Source organism: Perna viridis, chromosome 6, assembly GCF_037379345.1.
Source record: "Perna viridis isolate PV_CMFRI_1.1 ecotype Kerala chromosome 6, ASM3737934v1, whole genome shotgun sequence".
NCBI classification, from domain to species: Eukaryota; Metazoa; Mollusca; class Bivalvia; order Mytilida; family Mytilidae; genus Perna; species Perna viridis.
The window spans coordinates 21,634,908-21,658,210 of record NC_142450.1 but is presented as its reverse complement, the minus strand read 5'-3'; the positions used below and the strand labels follow the sequence as shown (position 1 = coordinate 21,658,210).

Here is a 23,303-nt window from a genome sequence, read left to right as displayed (position 1 = left end):
CCATATGGTACTCCAACGATAGACCAATTAATGTTAACGTTCATATGTATATGATCATATATTCGCCGAAGAAAGCTCACTAATGAAAGTATAATAGCTCAAATGTCATTTTGATATTGAACCTAAAAAAATGTATGTCTTATACAAGTTCCTCGCATAGTAAGAGATTTAAAACACCCGAGTTATCAGACTGAAGGATAAGTCCTAGGTAAAACACGTACAACGACTATTCTTGTTTCAAAACAATTCAACCAAAGACGTTTCCACATGATTGTTAAACATTTAACTCGTCATTAAACAAGTACACATCGGACAAAAAACTATAACAAAATTTTCCTTCATCGAAAAAAAACGGAAACAAACGCTAACTTCTTTTTTTTTTGGGGGGGGGACGTCTAAGATTCTTTCTTGCGATTACACTCCGATGTAATCATAATCGAATTGTAAAATCAACTATCGGGTCGGACAAAACTAAACAGAACAAAAGGATTATCGAAGAAAAACAATACCCACTGTTATAAGTTTAATTTGAGCCAGTTTTGCGTTGAAGGAACAGTCATGTATCGACCATATTTCAACACCTACGGGTTACCCTTTCGTTGTTGTGTTAAGACTTTTCAACGTGTAACTTTTGTGCAGCGAATTTTTATTATGTGTTCGGCAGATTGTTTTTATTTATGCAAATAAAGACTAAAGGTTTTTACATTATTTACTTTTAAGAGTACTGTTGGGGGAAATGCATTTTAGTAGCATTTTAATCTATACTGTTAGGTTTATTTGCTTTGTATGTATGATTTTAGTTACTTCATGTTCTTTGTTGTGTATGTCTGTTTTCCATGTCTGGTCCCTGGAGTTACATTCTTTGGATTACCGCTATAACTAGGTTCCCTTGATTATTCTTTCGAGTTGTCTTCCTTTAATGTCAAATGTACAAAATGACGCAATTGGTTCTGGTCATGTGACAGGAAGTCACAAGATTCCAGAACATATGACAGGCAATCTAGAATCACTTCAGTTATTAACATTTGTGTTAGTGTATATAATAATATCGAATTCACCTTAAGGTAAGCTTTTTGGTTTTTGTTCCACTTTTATCGGCATACTTCATCATCACACACCTGTTTATTTGTGTCACTCATCCACAAGTCGATATATTTGAGTAAGCCGATGTTTTTAAGTTCTTCATAAAATAAAAGAGAAAAGACTCCTTGGGTGTGCCCTATTACAATTACGCATTAACGCAATTGACTGAATAGTCTTCGAGAATATGCTTATAGAGTAGAGGAATTCTTACCTTTACAGGAACATTCTAGATAATGGAAGGTCCAGTTTTATCAAGAAATGGACAGTTAAAGTATATACTATTGGCCAGTTTAACTCGAGGTCTATAAGATCAATTTTAGCTTTGCTTAAATTTTGTACCAAAACAATGTGTAAGAGTAATCAAGGGAACCAAGGTTATTAAAAGAATGTAATCCAGGGACAAAGACCAGACAATGAAAACAGACATACACAACAGAGAACATAAAGTAACTGAAATCATACATACAAATTAACAAAAGCAAATGAGCAACTCGGACTCCATTAAAAACTTGGAGCATGGACCAGGTGCACGGGTAGGGTACGCGTCCTCTGCTTTTCTAGAAACACCCGCCGAGTTGTTCATAAAAAGTCAAGTCCGGGGTAGACAAACGAGGAAAGGAAAATTTGTAAATTGATAAAATGGCACAGTAAATCTAATAAACCAGATTGATAGTCACAGCGCCGAAGATACTTATTTCACTCACTTTGTTGTCCATAATGACCGCGTTTGGTCAGGGAATATACATTTAAGTCGACAGTGAAAGCAGTGCAAAACATTTCTTGATTTGTATATACAATGTTTTTCTCTGTACAAATGATTTTTTTCTCCAATGCAAAAATGCTTGATATTTTGACTCGTGAACAGTGTGTGAAAATTATTGAAAATCTATTTATAAATCAATTAATTAATGTTTTATGATAATTATAAATATGTATTATCTATTTTACAATCATATAATACAATGCAAATACCAATTACTGACTAAATTAATTACGAAAACCGAAAGCAAAATTAAACATCTCGATGATTTTTTAGAAATACAAATGTCCTCGATACTTTAGAGATTTAGGTCACCCTCATATCTATTATAAGAATACATGTATTAAAACCAGTTTGTATTTTGTGACGATGACAAATTAAATTTGCCATTATGATTATTGTTAAGCAACCATGACGTCATTTGGATACGGGGGATATTAAACAATTATGGCAGCTCAGTGCTTTCTGTGCTATGTGTTTCATGGAACATTTAAAAGAGATATTGACCTATGTCCATGGCGGAGCTGACATAATTATTTTATAACATTTTCAGTCGAAGCTCATTTATATATCAATCAATAATAGAGCGTTTCTTCATTTCAATCTTTAAAAAAAGTATTTTGGTATATATCTAATTTGGTCGAATCATGTATAACCATTTTATATATTAAATATATTTGTTTTCGGATGTTTGTTATTTTAAATAAACACAAATACATATTAGTTATTTGACAATTTAATATTGATTCTGATTGATTTGCCAAAAAAATCTTATCGTAAAAGTAAATAGCCAATGTCAGCCCTGCAATATCTCCTGTAATCAAAACGCCATGCGTGCAATATCACAATGAGTCAAAAATACATTGTTGAAATGGAAACTATAATATACTAAATATGATGATTATTCGATTGTAGGATCGAAGGAAAAGGATTTTAAAAATCAAAAAGGTAGGACGCTTAATTTATTTTAGCCACTAGATTTGTTGTATTTTCACTTAGTATATGTTTAAATAAATTAAATAAAAAATGCTTATATGTTGTCTTAATTGCTTTTGTCGCACAAACATTAATGCATACGATAGCGTGTTTTAGTGTTGATGAGTATGTGCCATAATGTCAGATATACCACCATTCGTTTATTCAATTGCCAATTTATTTATTTATGATTAGTTGATATTGTTATGCTTGAATGACATTAAACAGTTGTTCATTAAAGGACTCGTGTTAAAAAGACACGTATAATTCAATATAGCAAAACCCAATGTACTCATGCTCTTAAAGAGTCATTGATTAAGTGTGAATATTTACAGTAACAATTGTGAATATCCCATTGCAATTTTACATCTAAACATAATTATCATAAATTTAAGCATTCATGAAACGCTTAGTAGATACAACGTAAGCGAATCTACAATTCGCTTGATTATGAGCTTGTTTCTTTGACGAATGTTGAAAAGATTGAAAATAGAAACAAACAGTAATTTTCAGTTTTTTAGCGCTTATAATCGCTTTAAAAATAATATTGAGAATGTCAAAATGCCTTGATATTCTCAGAAAAAAAGTGTAGATAAATACTGGATGAATAACTTGAAGACACAGCACACAGAAGGTGCCTAGTAAAGTATTCTTACAAAATGAAAATCATCACGATAATGTGTTGACATTATATTGTACTGTGTTTGTTTGGCTTGCCTAATTTAAAGGCTGCTATACCTTTTTGAGCGATATATTTATTTCCTCTCAATTTGTTGGTAAAACTCATTGATTTCCAACGTTTTGAGTATTGTGCTCTTTAAGTGCTGCTTGTGTGCTTCATATTCTCCGAAAAACGTTTTTTCAATCATTATGTTGCACGTGATTAAAAAAACAACTGAAAGTGCTCCATAATCAATATTAAAGCGACTGTGAATACATTTACGTATTTTATCAACACTAGAACGTGCTTCGTTTATATTTTTCGTGTGACATGAGCATGAAATAAAATCTGCATCATGCTAGTGTTTTACATATTCATATATATTTACGTAAAGTCAGAATTTTTAAATCATTTTGACAATTCCTAGAGAAACACAAAGCTTTTTGTAAACTTCTCTTCCTATATGTATTGAAATCTGATGGATATGATGGAAATTATGAAACCTAAGATGACTGGAAAAGTTTCAGGTCTGCATAAACGATAAAAATGGATATTGTTGTCTCACAGAAAAAGATTGAACTGTGTCTTTCAACACTATTTTCTCATTTAACTGGAAACTAATTTTTTGTGCTCTGGAAGCCTGATCCAACCAAATTAGATTATTGACATTATAACAGAAGCATTATATGTTCACTCATAATAAGGATGACGTCAAACTTTAGAGCAACTACTTTATTACAGTAGTATCAAAAGCATCTGTAATGGAATCCGCCAGTACCAAACAAGCATAGAAATTAGGAAACGGGACACCGGCATAGTTTAAAATCTTAATTCTTCCGTCCATATTGCATGTGAAAATATTTTGTATTATGCTTAACATGAATGAGATTTGAACTAAAGATAGAACTATGAATTTGTTGCCTTTTTGTGTAATACGTTCACTGATGTCGTGGTTTTTTTTTTACTTTTGAAGACTTCCTGTTTTACCGTAAGGAATTATTTCACTTACTATTAGAGAAATCGAAGTAATACGACCATTCCAAAGGATAATGGATGTGTTCAGGATAAGTGGACAATTTACCCGCAAACACATCTATTTCTGAGAGTTTAGAAGAGATCAGGAAGAGCTGATCCCTTACGTCATTATTTTTTTTCTATTTGTGATGTTGTATGTGACGTAGTTTGATTGTCACGTCAAAAGATGTTGGATTTTATTTCCAAATGTGTAAAAGGATCAAATGGAAAAGTTTTGTCAAATTAAGCCGAAATCCAGCGAACGTTTCAGCGACAATGAAGGAATACGAAATACCAACGATGAAATTTGTTTCGGAGAAATAATGACGTTAAACAAAATTCACGGAAGAGTTTCCATAATAAGATCTAGTTTCATAATGCCAAATTCTATCTTGGTTTGAATCACTACATATCAACCAAACAACGGATTTAACAAGTTGAACACTTTTCCAAAGGAATAAAGTTTTCTTGAAAAGATAAAATGACAAAATACACATGTTTATATAATAAGCATATTTAAATGTCTAAATATTTTCAACATCACTAAACAAGTTTGTAGAAAAAAAATATTCACACAATGAATATCTTGGGTAATCGGTATCCAACAGTAAAATAAGATTAATAAGGGTTCAAGATCAATAATGATATTGATTCTGAAGCTGAACAAGATTGGTGTTTGATAGTGGACTATTATTTAGGTGAATTATTTTGTATTTTTATATATGTATGTATATTATTTACATGTATTTGCTTATATTAATATATCTCTCAATTTTAAGGATATTTCTTTAAACCGCTGTAGTTGTAGAATTATTTGTGTTTTCTAGTATTTCTGTGATGAAAACGAAAACATCACTTTATTATTGACATTTTCACTAAAATACAGGAAACGCAATACATTCTAAAACTTACGGTATCATTCACACAAAGTCGGGGCATACAGAAAACAAACGGAACATACCAGGGATAGCACACTTGAATGATTTGAACAATCAATAGGATACTTCAACGTCTGTGCGCATGGAGTCCGGATTAAGTGTAACTCGAATGACTTCCGCGATAAAAGGCACACATCTCAATATTTACCCGGAGGACGATGATGTCATTTCGTTGATCGCAAAACAGCACAACATGAGGTGTAGAGTGTACACTATATTACAGCGGAATGCCGTAAACGTCGGATCATCAACAGAAAATGAAAATGTTTCATTTATAAATGGTCTAAAAAACTATCCGAATTTGATGTCAATTATAGCAGCGCCTGAAGAATGTCTTTGCACAAAGTGTTTGTATACTGTGGTACCACCGAGACATAAGATACCTTCCAGAGACATGTTCGGGTTCCAGAGATTAACAGGACTTGACTCACTGAAAAATGCAGTACGGACTCAACACGGACCTTCATTCCCGGAATATGCTGACAAGATGACTCGAGTGAGTAATTTGATGAATCATGACCCCGAAGTAGCCGGAATCATTGCCGAAGCTGGTTTCTTTTCTGGTAAATATAAAGTTCTACTTTCTTATTTTATGTCATACTTTTACGAAGTATCTATTTTGGTCGGTCCAAGGATAATACATGTATATACGAGCATCTATATACCTGACTATAATACTGAATCAAACAATACCATTATTTATTTTTATGTAAGCCTTAAGAACCTGTTCGCTCTTCTTTCAAGACCACTCAACACGCTTAATATATTTTAAGAACATATTTCGAAGCATTTCAAATCAACGATGAGTTCTAGTGGCTAAATATGTCAATGGACTGCCCTATCATTTTCAGTTAAAGAAAGATAACTCTTTGTTTTGTCTATTAATACTGCCATTTCAAATTCATATACATTTTATCGCTGCAAAAGTATTAACATTTGCTAGCTTTGCAATGCTTGTAGTACAAATATTTTTGGGAGGGGTCTCAATATTCTTTTTAAATAGCAATCTTTGTAAGAATCAAGCAAATACTGTAAAATGTGATTCACCTAAAAAAGGCTTCTGTATAAATTTGCTTTATAGGTTTATAGGATGAAATGTAAAATTATTTATTTCAATCTGTCTGCTTTTATTAGGAGATAATTCACATCAAAAACCAAATAGTTTCTTTTGCATTTTAGTGTCCTTTACAGAGTTATATCCCCTAATTTTGAATTCCACAGTACATTCTATGTGATTTTAATCTCCTATGAACAAGGGTTATATGAAAAGCCACATGTTACTTTCTGTTTACTGTGACATTTTAAACAAAATATCAAAAATAAAAATATATAGGCTTTTTAATCATGAATGACATTTTGCATGTTTCTTTTTTGGAATGCTACTCAATTTTTTTTTTATTAATATTTTGAATTTATCTTACAGCCGGATTTTATTAAAGGTGAATTAGCTGTCATGTTCGGAAATTTTTGTTCATGTCGAAATATACCTTAACTTTGAATTATTTCTACTCAATTATACTTTTCCAGTATAACTTCATTTGATATGCACAAATAAAATACATTAAATACATGAAACTGGTGTCTATATATTTATTATCTCGCAAGACAAAAAATCGACCTAGATAAATTCGTTTGCATGTGAATTCTTGTGACCTTAATCCGTGCATGTGCTGTAAGGGTCGCTTCTTTAATGACAAATCTGATTGCAAAGCGAAAGTGGTTATTCAACGGTAAGGAAGACTCAAGTCGTAAAGGAAAAAAAGTTCCAATATAACGCAAGGATCCTTTTGAAATTTACCTATTGTGACATAATGTGGCTCAAATATGGTCGTTATTTATTTGAAAACTAATCAAGAAGTGGATGAAATGAAATGCAAACAAGACTCCTGCTTACCTGTGTATCCCTGATTGTTATTTTCTTTTACAAAGGTTAAATTATTTTTAACCCAGGTGAATGTCCTGTCGGCAATCTTCGGAAGTAATGGCGAAAAATAATTAGATCAGAGCTATCGATCTTCTCTGATTTAAAAAAACGTTGCTTTCGCAATATTCTGTAGCTAGTATTGACATTTATTGCTTCAATTGCATTACTACTAACTTATTTCATTGAATCAGCAAAATTCAACAGAATCAAAACTGAACATATTTGTCAGCTAATGCAGCTTTAAAGTTTGATTTCGTCACCAAAATTTCTTTTTTTTTAAATTATACATTATGATTGTTAGATTCGTTTCTTCTGTACACGTATAATGCCTGTTTGCAGAATAATCCGTCTTTATGGTATTGTAGGATACAGGGAAAGGGAGAATGTTTGTTTTTATTGTGGGCTTAGCTTATGTGGTGATTTACTGGTTGATGATCCATGGAGAGAACATGCACGATGGTTCCCGGTTTGTCCGTATCTACAGAAAGAAAAGTCGGAAGAATTTATCCACGATGTTATTTATGTAATTTTTCTAGAATATACGAATATAGTAGAAAATATAAACGTAGACGGGTAAAACAAAACTTTTAATTGTTGAAGTAATCTTTGAACTCTTTTATGGGTTGCTACAAGGACAGGATTAGTATAAACTGAGCATCTATGAAATACTTAGGAAAGGTGAATTAGTCTTTGTAAGACTCAGGCAAAATCTGAAAAATGTGGATACATTCCAAAAAGGCTACAAATTTTTATTTTGTAATTAGGTTGCGGTATGGGTGTATATTATTTATGTAATTATTCATTCAAATCGGTCCGCTCCATATGTAGTTATCGATTGCAATCTGTCCGCTCCTAGAAGATAATCAACATTGAAAATCAAATAGATCAATTGCATTTGATTGTCATTTTACGAGTTATCTCCCTTAATTTTGAAACCTACAGTGCATTATATACAGTTTTTATCTCCTAAGAACACGGATTATATGAAAAACCGAGTGTTAATTTCTGTTTGCTATGACAAAATATCCAAAAAAAAAAAACATGTAGGCTTTCCATTTTTAGCTGGAGTGCTACTTAAATGGGATATCACATTTCTGCTTAATGTTTTTCAGTAATGTCGTATGAAGACATATTAACCTTCCAGATATTTCGGAATAAGTTTTACTGAAAATTTTTGTTTATATTTTTTAAAAAATTATTTTAAACCCGTCATCCAAAGTTGACACCATTTGTCAATTTCACTAAAAAAGGTACTGTAGGGTTAAAGGTGTCCTAAATGATGAAAGTACCAGTATATTTTTATCATGATGTAATACCTTTTGATATTTTTATCCATTACGAATTTTGAAATCGAGTATATAATCATAGAAATTATATTTTTTTTTTATTTTAGGAGACGAAAGACCTTAAAAGATTTTACAAAGGTTCGTTTCTCGCCATATTATTCTATTGTTTTATCCTACCTTCACTCCTTGTATTGTACATGTATTTTCATATGGGAAATTTCTAGCAATGCCCAAAGCCATTTTAAACAAAACTTAAAAGGTTAAAAAAATTACACATACTATTTCCCTGGGTAGGGGGTTGAAATATCATACCACTATTCATTACTCCTCCTACACCATTAAATGGAATTTGATGAAACTTTCATTGAATCGTCACAAATACTCCTTATGTGCCAGTTGATTTCAGATTTTGATATTTATCAATTTGGAGGTTAAAAGATGTATGCTATCAAATTGAGAGGAAATTAGTAAGCATTGCTAACAGTTTTGTTTTTCTATGTTATCTATTATTTGATATTTAAGGCTAATCTAGGGATTATACGATGGGACGTGTGTCAAATTACATGTTTAAGGCAGTATAACCCTTGGAACCTTTATTCATTTAATGTACTTAATAAACAATCACTATTATATTAAAGGCTACGACAGACCAATTGAGATTAACATGGGCATGATTGAATCTACTTTACAAGAGTATTCGCCAATCATAATAATGGAAACCTTACAGGACTTCTTTCAAGAAGTTGGTAAGTTTGTTAATATTAAAGAACAATACGGCACTTTTAACTAATGATATTTCTATGAACTGCACACTCATGTAACTGTATATTTTATCACCAAGAATTTCAATTTTTATAAACAATGTTTTTTTTTATTATTGTTTATTTGTCTATAAAACTCGAATGAGGTTTCAAATAGACATACACAACAAAGAACATGAGATAAACAAAATAACACATACAAAGTATCAAAAGTAAATGAGCAACTCGGACTCCATTAAAGACTGGGATCATGGACCAGGTGCACCGGTAGGGTATGCGTCTTGATATTCTTTAAATTTAGTTCACACAAGATCGAAGGCAATTAAAAATACTATATATAGTATTTGATACGATGTCTAGTTAGTTCAAATACGGATGACACATGCTTTCTAGGAAACATTTAAGGTAGATCATACCTAACATTTCTAGTAAACGAATTTTCCTAGTTTTTTTTCTGAGAGATGATGACCTTAACTAAACATACATTTACTTTAGAATTTAGATGTTTAAAACATAGGTCATCGAACTTGATTTCGATTAAATTGAGCCTGAATAAAGGCAATTGTTACATGGATTATGAGTGGAATTTAATTGTTCGTTAACTATTAAACTGGTAAGGAGACTTCTAAATTCATTTAACGAACACTTAACTGACATTCTTTCATTTAAAAAAAAGGGAAATTGAGTTTCACCGAACTATTTGCTAGTAATATAAAAAATACAAAAATTTCCATTACATTTATAGAATTAATGTTTGTAATTTTACCATACAATTGTTTATTTTAAAAATCATTTTAAAATAATTTAACGTATTGTTTTCACATAGCTTTTTATGCACTATTAGTTCATTAAATATATATATTATTGCTATGATCTACCCCAATGAAACACTTTTTTGTATCTCATACTTGTTCAATTTATCTAATAAAGATATACAACCCTTCTCATTATCTACTTCAGGGAGTCCTCCAAAACCAGAGGAGTTTTTCCATATTCTAGAAATAAAGAAGAAATGGAAAACTTTTGAGAACGTGTCAAATTAAAAGATGGAAGTGTTAATCCTTCGTATCGCTATTGAGTAGGACGAAACATAAAGTACTTATGTGTCTTATAGGAATTATTTCTATTTTTTTTTAATAAACAAAATTATTTCTAGTACTTAGATTTCTTGTAATCAACTGCATACTTTGCGTAAATGTGTCAGGATAGAAAGCTAAAACCAAGCAAGAAAGGAATACATAAAAACTTAAGATAAAAATGAGGAACCCGGACAAAAGCGAAACAATTATAAACCTTATACACAGGTACAGCGAAATAGAGTTGCATCTATATACTCCAGCAATATAAAGTAAACTGAAAGTGAAAAAAAAAAATAAGATATACAGTGGCCAGGGAATTCTGATGCGGCGGGGTCAAAGCAATGACGAACATTAACACAAAGAAATACACAAAGAAACTAAAAAAATAATGGCCATAAATGTTATTTCAATATTGCAAAATGAGATATGGGATTAATATCGTTTTTAAATATCTATGGACAAAATCAACGAGACCTATTAACAATATAAAAAAATCATTGTATACAAATGCTGCAAATTTCGGTTAGCCGTACACCGTGTTTCTAGTAGACACAGCTTATTAGCAGCATTATAGTCAATTACTTAAAAAGTTCAATATCCAGAATTAAACTTTAAAAAAGGTAATCAAAATAAAAAAAATATCGAATGAAACACAAATCTAGTATCAAGAAGTTCTACCATGTGTAATTCAAGGAACTAAAGCAATGTTTTAATCGCCCATAAAATAATGATCACACAATATAAACAATAGAAAATGTGCATGAAAGACACCAACAAAATTATGAACATGTTAAAGCGGTTAGTGGGGATAGATACAAAGCTTGGCATTTAATATTCATTCACATTTTGAAATAATTTCCTACATTTATGTTTACTACTATCAAATTTAATTTCAAAGGGAGTGAACATATGTAGGTAATTATTAATAACTTCCCAATTATGAAAAAAACTATCTTTAAAGTGTCTGAAAATCATTCTTGGTTCAGAATTACTTCATTAACATCGGTTTAGGGTGCTAGTATGGCAGATTATACGTAAGAAATAAACAGTTGTGAACTTCTTGTCAACGATATCGTAAAGAATCGTAAAGACAATACAGAAAATTAGAAAATCACAAAACTAAGGAAACATTAGAACATACTCAAAAAACACAAATAAATTCATGAATTAACATGCTAACTTAAGCGAAAAATGGGTTTCGAAAAAAAAAAAACACCAGAAAAAGGAGCTCCCCTACCAATCATATGGAAATGGAAATTTAATCTCGGGAGACTGCAGATCATCCATGTGCATAGCAATTGTCAAGATGATCTTGTTAGAGCACATCATTTGGAAGAATCCGGTATTAGAAGTCCAAAGTTAACTTTCTATAACACAGATTAATGCAAGCGCATTTTGTAAAAGTAACCAGACACCAACAAAAGAGTGTCAGAACAGAGGTATGTCACTTCTGCCTCACATGTTAAGAGGAGAAATTGACAGTAAGGTCATAGTTTAATGTATGTTTATGATTGTTGGCCATCGAGCATTAGTTTGTTGAATAGCTATAGGCTATAGAATAGCGTTAACATTGTAAAAGGTGATCTATAAGATGTTATGCATTGTACAAACGGTTGGAATATCTATGAAAAAAGATACCAATCAAATTTGACCATTCCTTATCAACATTCTGTTGTCATTCAAATAGTGTCTTCTCTTTCACATTGATGATCATACAGTGCCTAAATAAGACGAAAGATAATCAAGGGAAATTACAAGAATGTAATACAGGGTTAAAAACCAAACGATGAAAAACACACACACAAAACAAGGGACATAAAATAACCAAAATGACACGTACAAAGAAATACAAATTAATGAACAACTCAGACACCAGTAAAAACTGAGACATGAGCCAGATGCACCGCTAGTGTAAGCGTCCTCTGCTTTTCTAGAAATACCCGTCGAGTTGCTCCTAAAAAGTCCGGGGTAGACGAAAAAACTCAGGAAACTATAACACTAAAACAATCGGTTCTCGTGGTGCAGATGGATACATCGTAACGATCCACGAGTTCATGATGACGACCATAAAACTTCTGTAGTGATGACTTCAGTCTTGTAGCAACATAACTCTGTTCCAGAAGCCTAATTGCAAGAATTCTAGCGCAGTACAAAAAGTATGCGTAGTTACGGCAAACTCTGACAACGTATGATATGAAAATTCCGTACGCAAGTGCTAAGGGAAAGTTGGCGCAGATCAAACGAAGGTTGACTATACGAAATAGAAAGTCGTCGCGTTTTTTTTTTTTTTTTTTTTTTTTTTTTTTTTGTATAGTTTGATCAATGGTTCTCCCTTACCATCGACCTCTAAGTGTATTTTAAGATATGAGGCTGACTATACAGTGTCATATGAAAATGAAATAAGATCATTTAAGGCACATGATTTTCATTGATGATAAAAGTGTATTCAAATATTCAAAGTTGTGTGTTTTAAATGGACGACTTTCAAATTCCGGAAAAGTTCTTAAATTATATCGAGGTCAACTGACGTCGACAGGCGTAAGATTAGGTGAAGTTGCAATGGGAGCCAAGACAACAAAAACTTTATTCCATTATAGGCGAGTACCGCACAAGGGATATCGAGGTTTTTGATCTACCTAACATACGGCTATATTATATATCTTTGGAAAGGTCTTTAATCGTACTTTCAGAATTGCTTGGTCGTAAAAATGGAAAGTGTTTTTTTTTTTTTTTAAACTGCAAAAACAGCAAAAAATTAGTATTTCAAAAACATATAACATTTAAATGAAAACGTCGTTTAAAAATAAACCATATTTTAAAGTTATATCAAAATTGTTTTTAATTAATTTAAATTTAAACTTTATACATTTTAAAATTTACCTTCTAGAAATTGCTTAGAATTTAGGACCAAACTCTTTATTGAAAAAAAAAACAAACAAATAAAACAAAATTTTGGGGGGTTTCCATATTAAACGACAGATATTTTTTTCTTGCCATAAAAACATAAAAAAAACTTATGTTTTCGTCGCAAGAACATATTTATTTATTTTTGTTAACCTAAGATCGTGGTTGGTTCGCCTCTTCATAGCAAGAAATGCTGTTTTTTTTTTTAAACGCAAGAACGCGGACAAGGTTTTAAAGCGTAAACTTATAATCGAAAACACTTATTTATTATATGCAACGAAACGTTGTGGATATGTGATGTTTTGGTTCGTTCAAGTATATGTGCGTACGTCCGTACCTGTGTCCTTGCGTCCGTTCGTCTGTCCGTTCGTCCGTCATAACGTCTTATGTCCTAGGTAACGCCTCCGTTTTTTTAAGCGATTTACTTTAAACTTAAGTGATTGATTATTAACAATAATATCTTAGATGTTTTTTCACGTACATCTGTAAATGGGCAATATTTTATTTGTTTACATACATGTAAAGGATTGAGTACACTCAAGTGTGTAAATGTTTGTGTGTTAGGTATTGTGAGCGTGCTCGCTATTTCCCTTTTTGGGTAGACAAACATACAACTACGAATATCTTAATTGGAAGCTAAACCAACAGAAAAGAAAAAAGGTCGCCCGCCACTGGCAACTTCATCCAGTAGGCAGAATAAAGCATGTCGTATAAGACGTAGGGGCCTGAGGGGCGTATTTTATTAGAGACAGAAAAGTAAGGCAACAATGAGAATAATGAATGCAAATGAAAGCCATATATCTTTTTCACTCTTCACTATTAATTAGCAAAACTTATGTTTTAAGAAGTTAGAGACTAATTATAAATGTCCATTCTTAAAATGTCTTCATTTTTTTACCCGAAGTTGCTTTCGAGACAATCTTGTTACCTAATACAACCTCAAAAAGAGCAGCTGCAGTCAGCTATATGTCTTACACAGAAGTTTGAAACTTCGAACGACACAGTTTCCTGAAAGCACTTTGTCAATAGGAGTGACTGAATGTAAATCTGTATCTACCAACTGATATCGAAGACTCCCATTTCCCATTTTTTCACAATGATGAATTAAAACACGGCAGAGTATAAAAGCCACCAAACCGCAGAAGGAGTAACTGAAAACAGACGCTCAAACATGCACAGAAAATGTCGCTGCTCACATATATCAGCACACCACTGATATTGCATTTCTGCTTGTTGAACAGTACACAAAATAATTTGCCGTCTGTCAATTGTAGGTAATTTACATGGTAGCTCAACAATAGTACGTTGTAAATATCTAAAGAATTACCAAGTATAGAGAGATTTCGGCATGGAAAGGAAACATTCCAATAGCTTAGAAAAAGCCTAGTTGTTCTGAACAGTATTAGTTCTATGCTTTAGTTGCACCAGTATAAAGCGATGAAACTTTTTCGCCTATTGGTTTGACATTTATTCGACAACTGGTGATTCTCTGATTGCGTTGCCAAGCATTCAATTTTTATTGCGGCTTACCTTCTCACAAACATGAAATGCGTCACTAACTTTTTAGTAAACTATTTAGTAAAAAGAATCCTTTCCATCTATTGTTTCAGTATTTATATCAATTGTTCATCGTAATGGCAGAAAACAGTGGGTATATATCAAGTACAAACATGCAAAGGTTGTCAGCTACAATATACAATATACAATCAAACCTCGTGATATGAAGCAAGGAATCTACGAAAGTATGAGTGCTCAATTAGAAATTATGGCCTTCGCTTTAGTGCAATTGCAAAGAGATGTCAACACAAAGAGTGACTAGAGCCTTTCGAAGCAATGACACAATGCATTCGGACAAATCGTAACTTTTTCCTATATATACAAACGTCTTAGAAGTGAAGCTTCCAAATACAGTATTTTGGTTACTTTTTCTGAAGTTTACGCAAACTTTCGTAGTTTTACACACTCTTTATTTTTCAGTTTTTAAACTAATAACTCTGAGTGCCTAAGACAGTTGTGAAAAAAAGCTACTTGATACAAAGTTTGACTTCCCCTGGCCATGATTTCACATCAACAACTATGTTGTCTCCGAAATATTTATAAAGAAATGAGTCTAAAAGACGCGTATTTGAATAACTATGCAGAAAGCGATATTTGTATTTTTTAAACAAGAGACCTTTTTTTCAGAACGAACAACTCTACACTTATAGATTTGTTACATGTAAGTCATGTGAATGGTACACGAACATGTTCTCATTTGATATTTTGTCGATTTTGTATCACGCCTAAGTTATGCTGTATTTTGAAATACAAATGAACACGATGGATTTTTCGATCTTTTTGCACAAAATGCAAGACGACCAATTGTGTAAAGTATTAGATATAGTCAATTGATTTGGACATGTACCCAAAAAAGTAGTTTGGTTTTTTTTCGAGTAAGTCTTTTTACACTTTAAATTATAAAGAAAAACTCGATTGTGATTGAAGAGTAATCAAGGGAATCAAAGGAATGTAATCCAGGGAAAAAACCAGTCATGGAATACAGACAATCCAAATAAAGAATGTAAGTTGTTGTTTACTTGTATGAGTCTTGTAATAACTTTTGCGATGCCTAATGTTGTTTGAAGGAATGTCATCGAATAGATAAAATTCAATAAGTAACACCCTATAATATTTCACCTTTCCTGCCTTAAAGCATTTATAAAAGTTGGGAATATTTTATCAGTTGAAAAGCGGTTAGTTTCTGCTGTGTGACACTTTGGCATATTATGCAACGATGCCAATTTAGGAATATTTCAATTTACACAATGAATAAAACGTGACCGGGATAAACACGAAAAACAATCCAAAAGACAGTTCCACCGCTATTTATTTTAAAGGCTTGTAAAAATATTAAGTCGCATTAGTGATCTTCATTAAGTGAATAAATCGCTTAAATGTATTCGAAATAATATTAAAAAAAAAAAAAACTTCTGAAAGTTCAAATAGGTTATTTTGATAAGAAATCTAAAGTAATATAATGTTTTTTTTTTTTTTGTGCTGCTTTAAGAGGGGGTCGACAATAATGTCGTTGTATTTGATTATTTATGGTGTAATATCGTTTTTATGAAGATTTTCTCTTTTTTATGACAATGTTTCATCTTTCTATTAATAAAAGAAATGATTTAGCATCAAAAGCTTAAAAAAATATATTGAAATAAATCTCACTGTATAATTACAAGCTCTTCGACATATCTTTGATCTTACGAGATTTTTAAGCAACGTGACCACTGGAAACTTTTACGACAAATTAAATCTTAAGCTATGATGCCTTTTCTTTCAATCCATACCAAAATTAGCCATGTGTTAGGTAGGTGCATTAAAAGCCTTACCGGAAGGCCTTTTTCCAAATTGACGCCCGCCTAATGCCACAAAGAATTTTTTTATGATTTATATACTTTTGAAGCATTACAGATATTTTATAATTGGAGATGTATTTTTACATTCTTATTACAGTTGTTGCAGTCCCTTTCTTCGTCTAGTATAAAACGTAAACTATTACATTTGCTATTTTTTTTTATTCTTAATACAGTATTTCCAATTTTCCCAAGTACTTTCCACACATGGCATATTACCAGTACATCTACATTTATATACAGTTTTTGTATATATTATTTCATGAAAACAAAGATATAATCAAAAACGTTATTTGGATAATCAATATCTCTAGTGCCAAAAAGTTTGTCTCTATTTGCAATGTGGGGGAATTCATAACCACATATTAGTAACAGGCCTTTAACACTTAGCCAGATATTATTACTAAGTCTGCATTCACAAAATAGGTGGAAAATGGTCTCTTTAGGTTTCATTACAGAAATTACAAATTTGCGATTCTTTAATCCCACATTTATACATCAAAGAGTTTGTTGCTAAAATCCTGTGCACTAATTTTAACTGAAAGTTTGAAAACTTTAGAGTTTTTTTGTAATAGAAAAGAAAAAATATGGTTCCAATCTAATATCTCCTGTCCAAGTAAGATTTCCAATTTTTTCTTGAACTTTGGTGGGATTTTCTGAAAGTTTTGAAATAACTAATTTATAAAAATATTTACTAAGTTTCTTGTCACTTTTCAACTTTTCTACAATATTATTTTTATTGCAGCAATTTTTGCCCTTTCCTGTACTGATTTTTACCAATGTTCTGGGATTACAAAGATGGTACGATCATATTCAACAAAATGTTTTGCAATACTTGGGTATTTTTTTTCGAAAACTTTTTATTGGTGAGTAGTCTATTACCTGATATCAAATCGTTAATAAAAGATATATCTTTTTGACAATACTGTTGTTTAAAACAAAAGGTGCCATTCACCTAGATGTTTGAAACAAACCATATAGCCTGACTCAAAATTTGTTCACATTCACTTCCATCAAGTTCCGAGGATTGCCGTTGAATTCCTAGTTCATCTTTTATGTAGCACTCTAAGCAGCTAAAAAGCCTACATATTTTTATTTTTGATATTTTGTTTGAAATGTCATAGTAAACAGAAATTAACATGTGGTATTATTAGTTTTAAGTCTTTGAATTCTAATTGAAATACATTGGCACTCAAGGTTGGTATATCTACCAGCTATAAATCTGAATCGAATAAGCCGTGTTGTCCTATCAGAAGCAAGTTATTTACTTATATGTTAAGTAAAAGTTGCCTTTAAACCCTGATTGACCGGTAATGTTTCGAGTCCCTACAATTGTCAGCTGGCAAAAGAATACTAACAATTTTCTCCAAAGACCTACATGCATTTTCTCACTGAGTTTGGTTGTAGCTCGAGTCACATCGTTTTCCTAGATATAATTGGTCACACAAAACTACCTTCATACATATTGAACACTCCAGTAAAAAAATCGGGGTACACAGTTTGATTTCTGTTTACGGTTTTCTCTGAACCCCGAAGAAAACACCGATATGATCCTCAAAACTAGCACTTGTTTAACTACAAAAATACTCTCGTTTATGTTTCGTTTAATTTATATATTGTTTTATCAAGGAGTCTAACTATTTAAAAGTCTTAGATACGCATCACTGTGAGTAATATGGCACTGATATGTTTAGTGCTGTCCAGTATTACATTTTAGTCTGAACCAGGTCAAAGTGCATTAGTAATTTATAGCTAATTATTCAAGGCTATGTTCAAAAGATCGCAATCGTGTACAGTAGTAAAAATGAAAGGGTAATCAAGGAACCAAGATTCTAGCGGAAATCAAAAGAATGTAACCCAGGGACAAATACCAGAAATGGAAAACAGACATACACAACAAAGAACATACAGTAACTAAAATAATGTATACAAAATAAGCAAGTAAATGAGCAACTCAGACTCCACTAAAAACTAGGAGCATGGCCCATATGCACTGGTAGGGTTAAGTTCTCTGCTTTTCTAAAAACAACCGCCGAGTTGCTCATAAAACATTGTAAAAAAGTCATGTCCGGGTTAGACGAAAGAGGATAGAAAAAATATGACATGTTGAACAAATCAGTTTTCATGGTGCAGATGGATACACCGTAATTATCCAAGAGTTAATGATGACGACCATAAATTTTCTGTAGTGATGACTTCAATTTTGTAGCAACATAACCCTGTTCCAAAAGCGAAATTGTAAGAAGTCAAGTGCGATATAAAAGTCTGTGTAGTTACGGCAAGCTCTGGCATCTCGTATGAGTTGTGATATGAAAACTACATATGCAGGTGCTGAAGGGATGTTGCCACAGAAAGTCGACAGTTATAAATAAAAAGTCATCACGTTTGTCGTAAAGTGTGGTTAATAGTTTTCCTTTACCATCAATTTCTAAATATAGGCCAAGATATGGGGCTGACTTCACAATATCTGTTCTGTAGTATCCTTTATCTCTAGTTCTTTGGGGTAGATGCGATGTATCAAATCCCCGTAACTAGGATTGTTAAAAAATAATACGTCATCTTTATAGCGAAAACTGAGATAAAGGATCTCGCTAAACGACATTCTTTTTTTTTCGGAAAAGGTCAGCACATTCATCTATATAGCAGGATTTTTCCGAAAAAGCTTTATAAAATTAAAGTTCCATTGAAAACGTTGTAAGTTCGTTTTTAATTGCTTTGATATTGAATTATTCAGAATAAGACGTCATATTTGAACAATTATAAGCATCAATCATAGTTTCAAAGATGCTTTAGTATCGATCAATAACCTATTAAATGTTGATCATATTCTATTCGCATACTCAGTGTAATAACAATTCAAAATTAGAAGCTTCAGGGGTAGCAGAGGTTTTTCGTTTTTCCTCTGATGATCTTGATTTTCACAAAGAAAAATAACGAGGAACATACTCCTTTTTTAGTTCGGTTTATGGAATGAATAAAAAGATTACAATATATACGAATTAACCTGGTTTGCGACAGCTTACACTTGTAAACCGCGAATATATCCTGTTCAAATATTAGAAACTTTCCTTATTATTACTCACTTCCAAATGAATGACAACATTAATATTTATAACTGATTCGAAAACAAAACGTTATTTTGATTGGGATTATTCGAATCATGGAGGGCAGACCAATCTGTGTCACTAGCAATGATGTTATAGTACCAAATCATTCAAAATAACCTGGTTAGCTCGAAGAATCAGAAACATTATTACAAATCAAATTAAACTATTTTTGTTACTGTAAGAACTTGGATATCATTTTATTGATTTTGTAAATATACCCTTGCATTAATTCACATCGGACAGTCTGTTGTCTTGTAAGAATGTGGTGTCCCCAGATGGGAATCTTAGTACACATCTTCCATCACAAAAACGTCACCAAAAAAATTCCCCCATATTTCAAAGATAAATCCATATCAATTATTTCATATTCCTGTACTTCACCAATTGCATCCAAAATTTTCAATTATAAAAGGCTATTGCAGAACCTCGAGATTGAGGACTTCAAGGCTAAACCACCGGGCTGTTCTTGCAAAAACTCTCCATTCAAATATGGTCCTTCTGGTCACGTCGTTAAGGGAGATTTAACCATCATCGAAAACGAATATCTGCGTAATATCCTTTCTAAAGGTCCCAAAAACCGTGGAGCACGTTCCATAAATTGTGATTATAACTTTAAAGTTTTCATGGATGCCGTCGAGGACTATGCAAGAAAATGGATAAAACGAGAACAAGAAGACATTGATTCTCTGTGATTCAGAGTGGTTAAAGGCCATGAGGTCTTTAATTTTGAAACGAATGAAAGTTTTAAGTAGGTCAATGAGTGCCAAAGCGACATTAGTTTTCAAGGACCCCGATGTGGCAAAAACATTGTCTATTATACATCAAAAATACGTTGTCGTACCAGCAGACAAAGCCCAAAACAACATTATTTTTGTCTGCAAAACGTATTACATCAAATGTTTAATATCAGAGGTAGACATAGAAAATAATAACAGTGATAAGACCTATACTGCTACCACACTCTCCAAAGAAGAGATTGTGGAAAACTATAAGTCTGTGCTATCTTTTATTGGTCTCTCTACCTAGGACGGTGATTGTAATTTGCCGTCTACGTACTGGATTCCACAAGAATCCATACAAACAACATTTCATACCTGGATCTGCAAAATGTACCACCAAACCTCTTCCAAAACTTTTAACTTCTATACTCACAACTGTCAAAGAGGGTCTGCAGTCCTATCACAACACGTCTTACTCCCATAGTGGTATTAATTCAATGAAAAATTCGAAAGATCTTTTGGAGACAATCAGTTCAAGACTATTATCTGAATATAATAGCATTAAAACCTATGATTTTTCAACACTGTATACTTCTATTCCCCATACTCAGTTAAAATTCCGACTTAAAAACATAATACAACGTTGTTTTTTTTTCCAAAAAAGATGGTACACCTAGATACAAATATATCGTTCTTGGTAGAGATTCCTCATACTTTGTAAGAAATAATTCCAAATCATCTTGCAATATAAAGAGGAAGATGTTTACAAAATGCTGGAATTTTTAATCGACAACATATTTGTCCAGTGTGGTGGACGTGTTTTTCAAAAAACGGTCGGCATTCCAATGGGAACAAACGGTGCTCCTTTACTGGCTGTCCTATTCCTTCACTCTTATGAGGCTGACTTTATAGCTGATTTGATCAGAAAGAATGAATATCGTTTGGCTACATCCTTAAATCTCAGTTTCCGCTATATGGATGACATATTACCTCTAAACAATCCTAATTTCGGGGATTTGATCCATCGCATCTACCCCAAATAATTTGAGATAAAGGATACTACAGACACTGTAGGGTCAGCCTCATATCTTGACCTACACTTAGAAATCTATGGTAAAGGAAAACTATCGGCCACTTTACGACAAATGTGATGACAACTCATACGTAATGCCAGAGCTTGCCGTGGATCGTTATGGTGTATTCATCTGCACCATGAAAACTGATTTATTCAACGGGTCATCGTTTTCCTTTCCTCGTCTGTGTACCGCAGACTTGACTTTTTACGAGCAACTCGGCGGATGTTTCTAGAAAAGCAGAGGACGCTTACCCTTCCGGTGCACCTGGCTCATGCTCCAAGTTTTAGTGGAGTTCGAGATGCTCATTTGCTTTTGTTACTTTGTATGTATGATTTTACTTACTTTATGTTCTTTGTTGTGTATCTCTGTTTTCTATGTCTGGTTTTTGCCCCTGGATTGCATTCTTTTAATTTCGGCCAGAATCATGGTTCCCTTGATTTATTTTACAATATCCAGTAGTGTATATTTTTCGAAAGACCGGTAGTGCTGTGACTTCATTCATATTTCCCCATTAATGCAAGACAGTTCTAAGTTGACTTGGACGTGAGAAATGTCAACTTGGAAGTGAGCAATTTCAACTTGGAAGTGAAAAATGTCAAGGTGGAACTGAGAAATGGCAACTTGGAAGGGAGAGGTGCAAACTAACTTGGAAGTGAGAAATGTCTAGTTGGAACTGAAAAATGTCAACCTGGAAGTTAGAAATGTGAAAGAAGTTATGGCTATCGGTATTTCGTAGTGATGGTAGCTCTTCATACAATTACTACATTACGAATAGATAGCGTTGTTTGTTTTTTACAAATATTCATTATGGAAATTATATATTAGAAACAAAGCCTATTTTAATTATTTTGATTGAACTTTGTATAGTACAACCGAATTTCTGTCTAGTTAAAATGATTTTTAGAGTATTAGTAATGTTTATGATCATAATTACACTTCCGAAAACGGCCATGTTTGTAATTTGCATAATAGGTGGAAATGTACAATTCATTCTTTATATCAAACTTAAAAAAAACAATTGTCGAAACAATTCTAGCAAAATGTTTGAATGTAGGAGTATCTCATACGTTTTCCAATTTCTTTGGTTTATTTTGAAAATATATTTGAGAATCCCCAAAAGGAACCAATAACGATAACAATTTAATAATGGTATGAATGACATCAGTGAGTTTTATTTACTAAATGATAAGTGAACGTCGAGAAACCATCTCAAAAGATTTTCTTTTTTCACACGGTCTTCCTTACATTAACACATTCTTAGAAATACAAGTTTGTATGTGCATCTAACTTTTTTTCCAAAGAAGTTTAAACAAACAGTTCAATTTAAAACAAAAAATCCAAATTGACTTTGGTTACCATTATGAATATTTAGATTCAATAAACAATATAACCAAACAGGATTTAGTACTTGTATATAGTACAAGGTATTCAAACATACTAGTGGAAGGTCAAATTTGTTTAAACATTTATCAAAACTTTAAAAACACTGTCGAAAAGTTCACACCGGTAACCGGTAGGAATTAAGTAGGACACATTGTAAAAATGTAGACATATTTCAACCTAGAGAGCATTTTAAAATCAACTCAATAATGCATCCAATTATCTCCATGGAAAAACCTCAACA

General features: G+C 32.3%; 1 protein-coding gene across 4 annotated transcripts; it reads left to right on the top strand.

Annotated features, from left to right (window-relative positions):
- Window positions 1-1,008: 1,008 nt before the first annotated feature.
- On the top strand, window positions 1,009-10,560 carry LOC148614061 (uncharacterized). 4 transcript variants are annotated; one of them, XM_088587882.1, is made up of 7 exons: window positions 1,009-1,064; window positions 2,759-2,791; window positions 5,380-5,994; window positions 7,721-7,878; window positions 8,749-8,779; window positions 9,280-9,387; window positions 10,363-10,560. In XM_088587882.1, the coding sequence occupies exons 3-7, from the start codon at window positions 5,514-5,516 to the stop codon at window positions 10,443-10,445; spliced, it is 861 nt and encodes a 286-aa protein (XP_088444008.1). In that variant the 5' UTR covers window positions 1,009-1,064; window positions 2,759-2,791; window positions 5,380-5,513; the 3' UTR covers window positions 10,446-10,560. The 4 variants fall into 4 exon arrangements, with proteins under 4 accessions (XP_088444008.1, XP_088444005.1, XP_088444007.1 ...); XM_088587879.1 differs by having other exon boundaries at window positions 5,273-5,994; XM_088587881.1 differs by having other exon boundaries at window positions 4,453-5,994.
- Window positions 10,561-23,303: the final 12,743 nt, after the last annotated feature.

Excerpts from the sequence above, each read along its gene's own strand:
- LOC148614061 (XM_088587882.1), top strand. The coding sequence starts at position 5,514 with ATGGAGTCCGGATTAAGTGTAACTCGAATGACTTCCGCGATAAAAGGC. Across the intron at positions 5,995-7,720 it reads CGAAGCTGGTTTCTTTTCTG|GATACAGGGAAAGGGAGAAT; the intron begins GTAAATATAAAG and ends ATGGTATTGTAG. Across the intron at positions 8,780-9,279 it reads CCTTAAAAGATTTTACAAAG|GCTACGACAGACCAATTGAG; the intron begins GTTCGTTTCTCG and ends ATTATATTAAAG.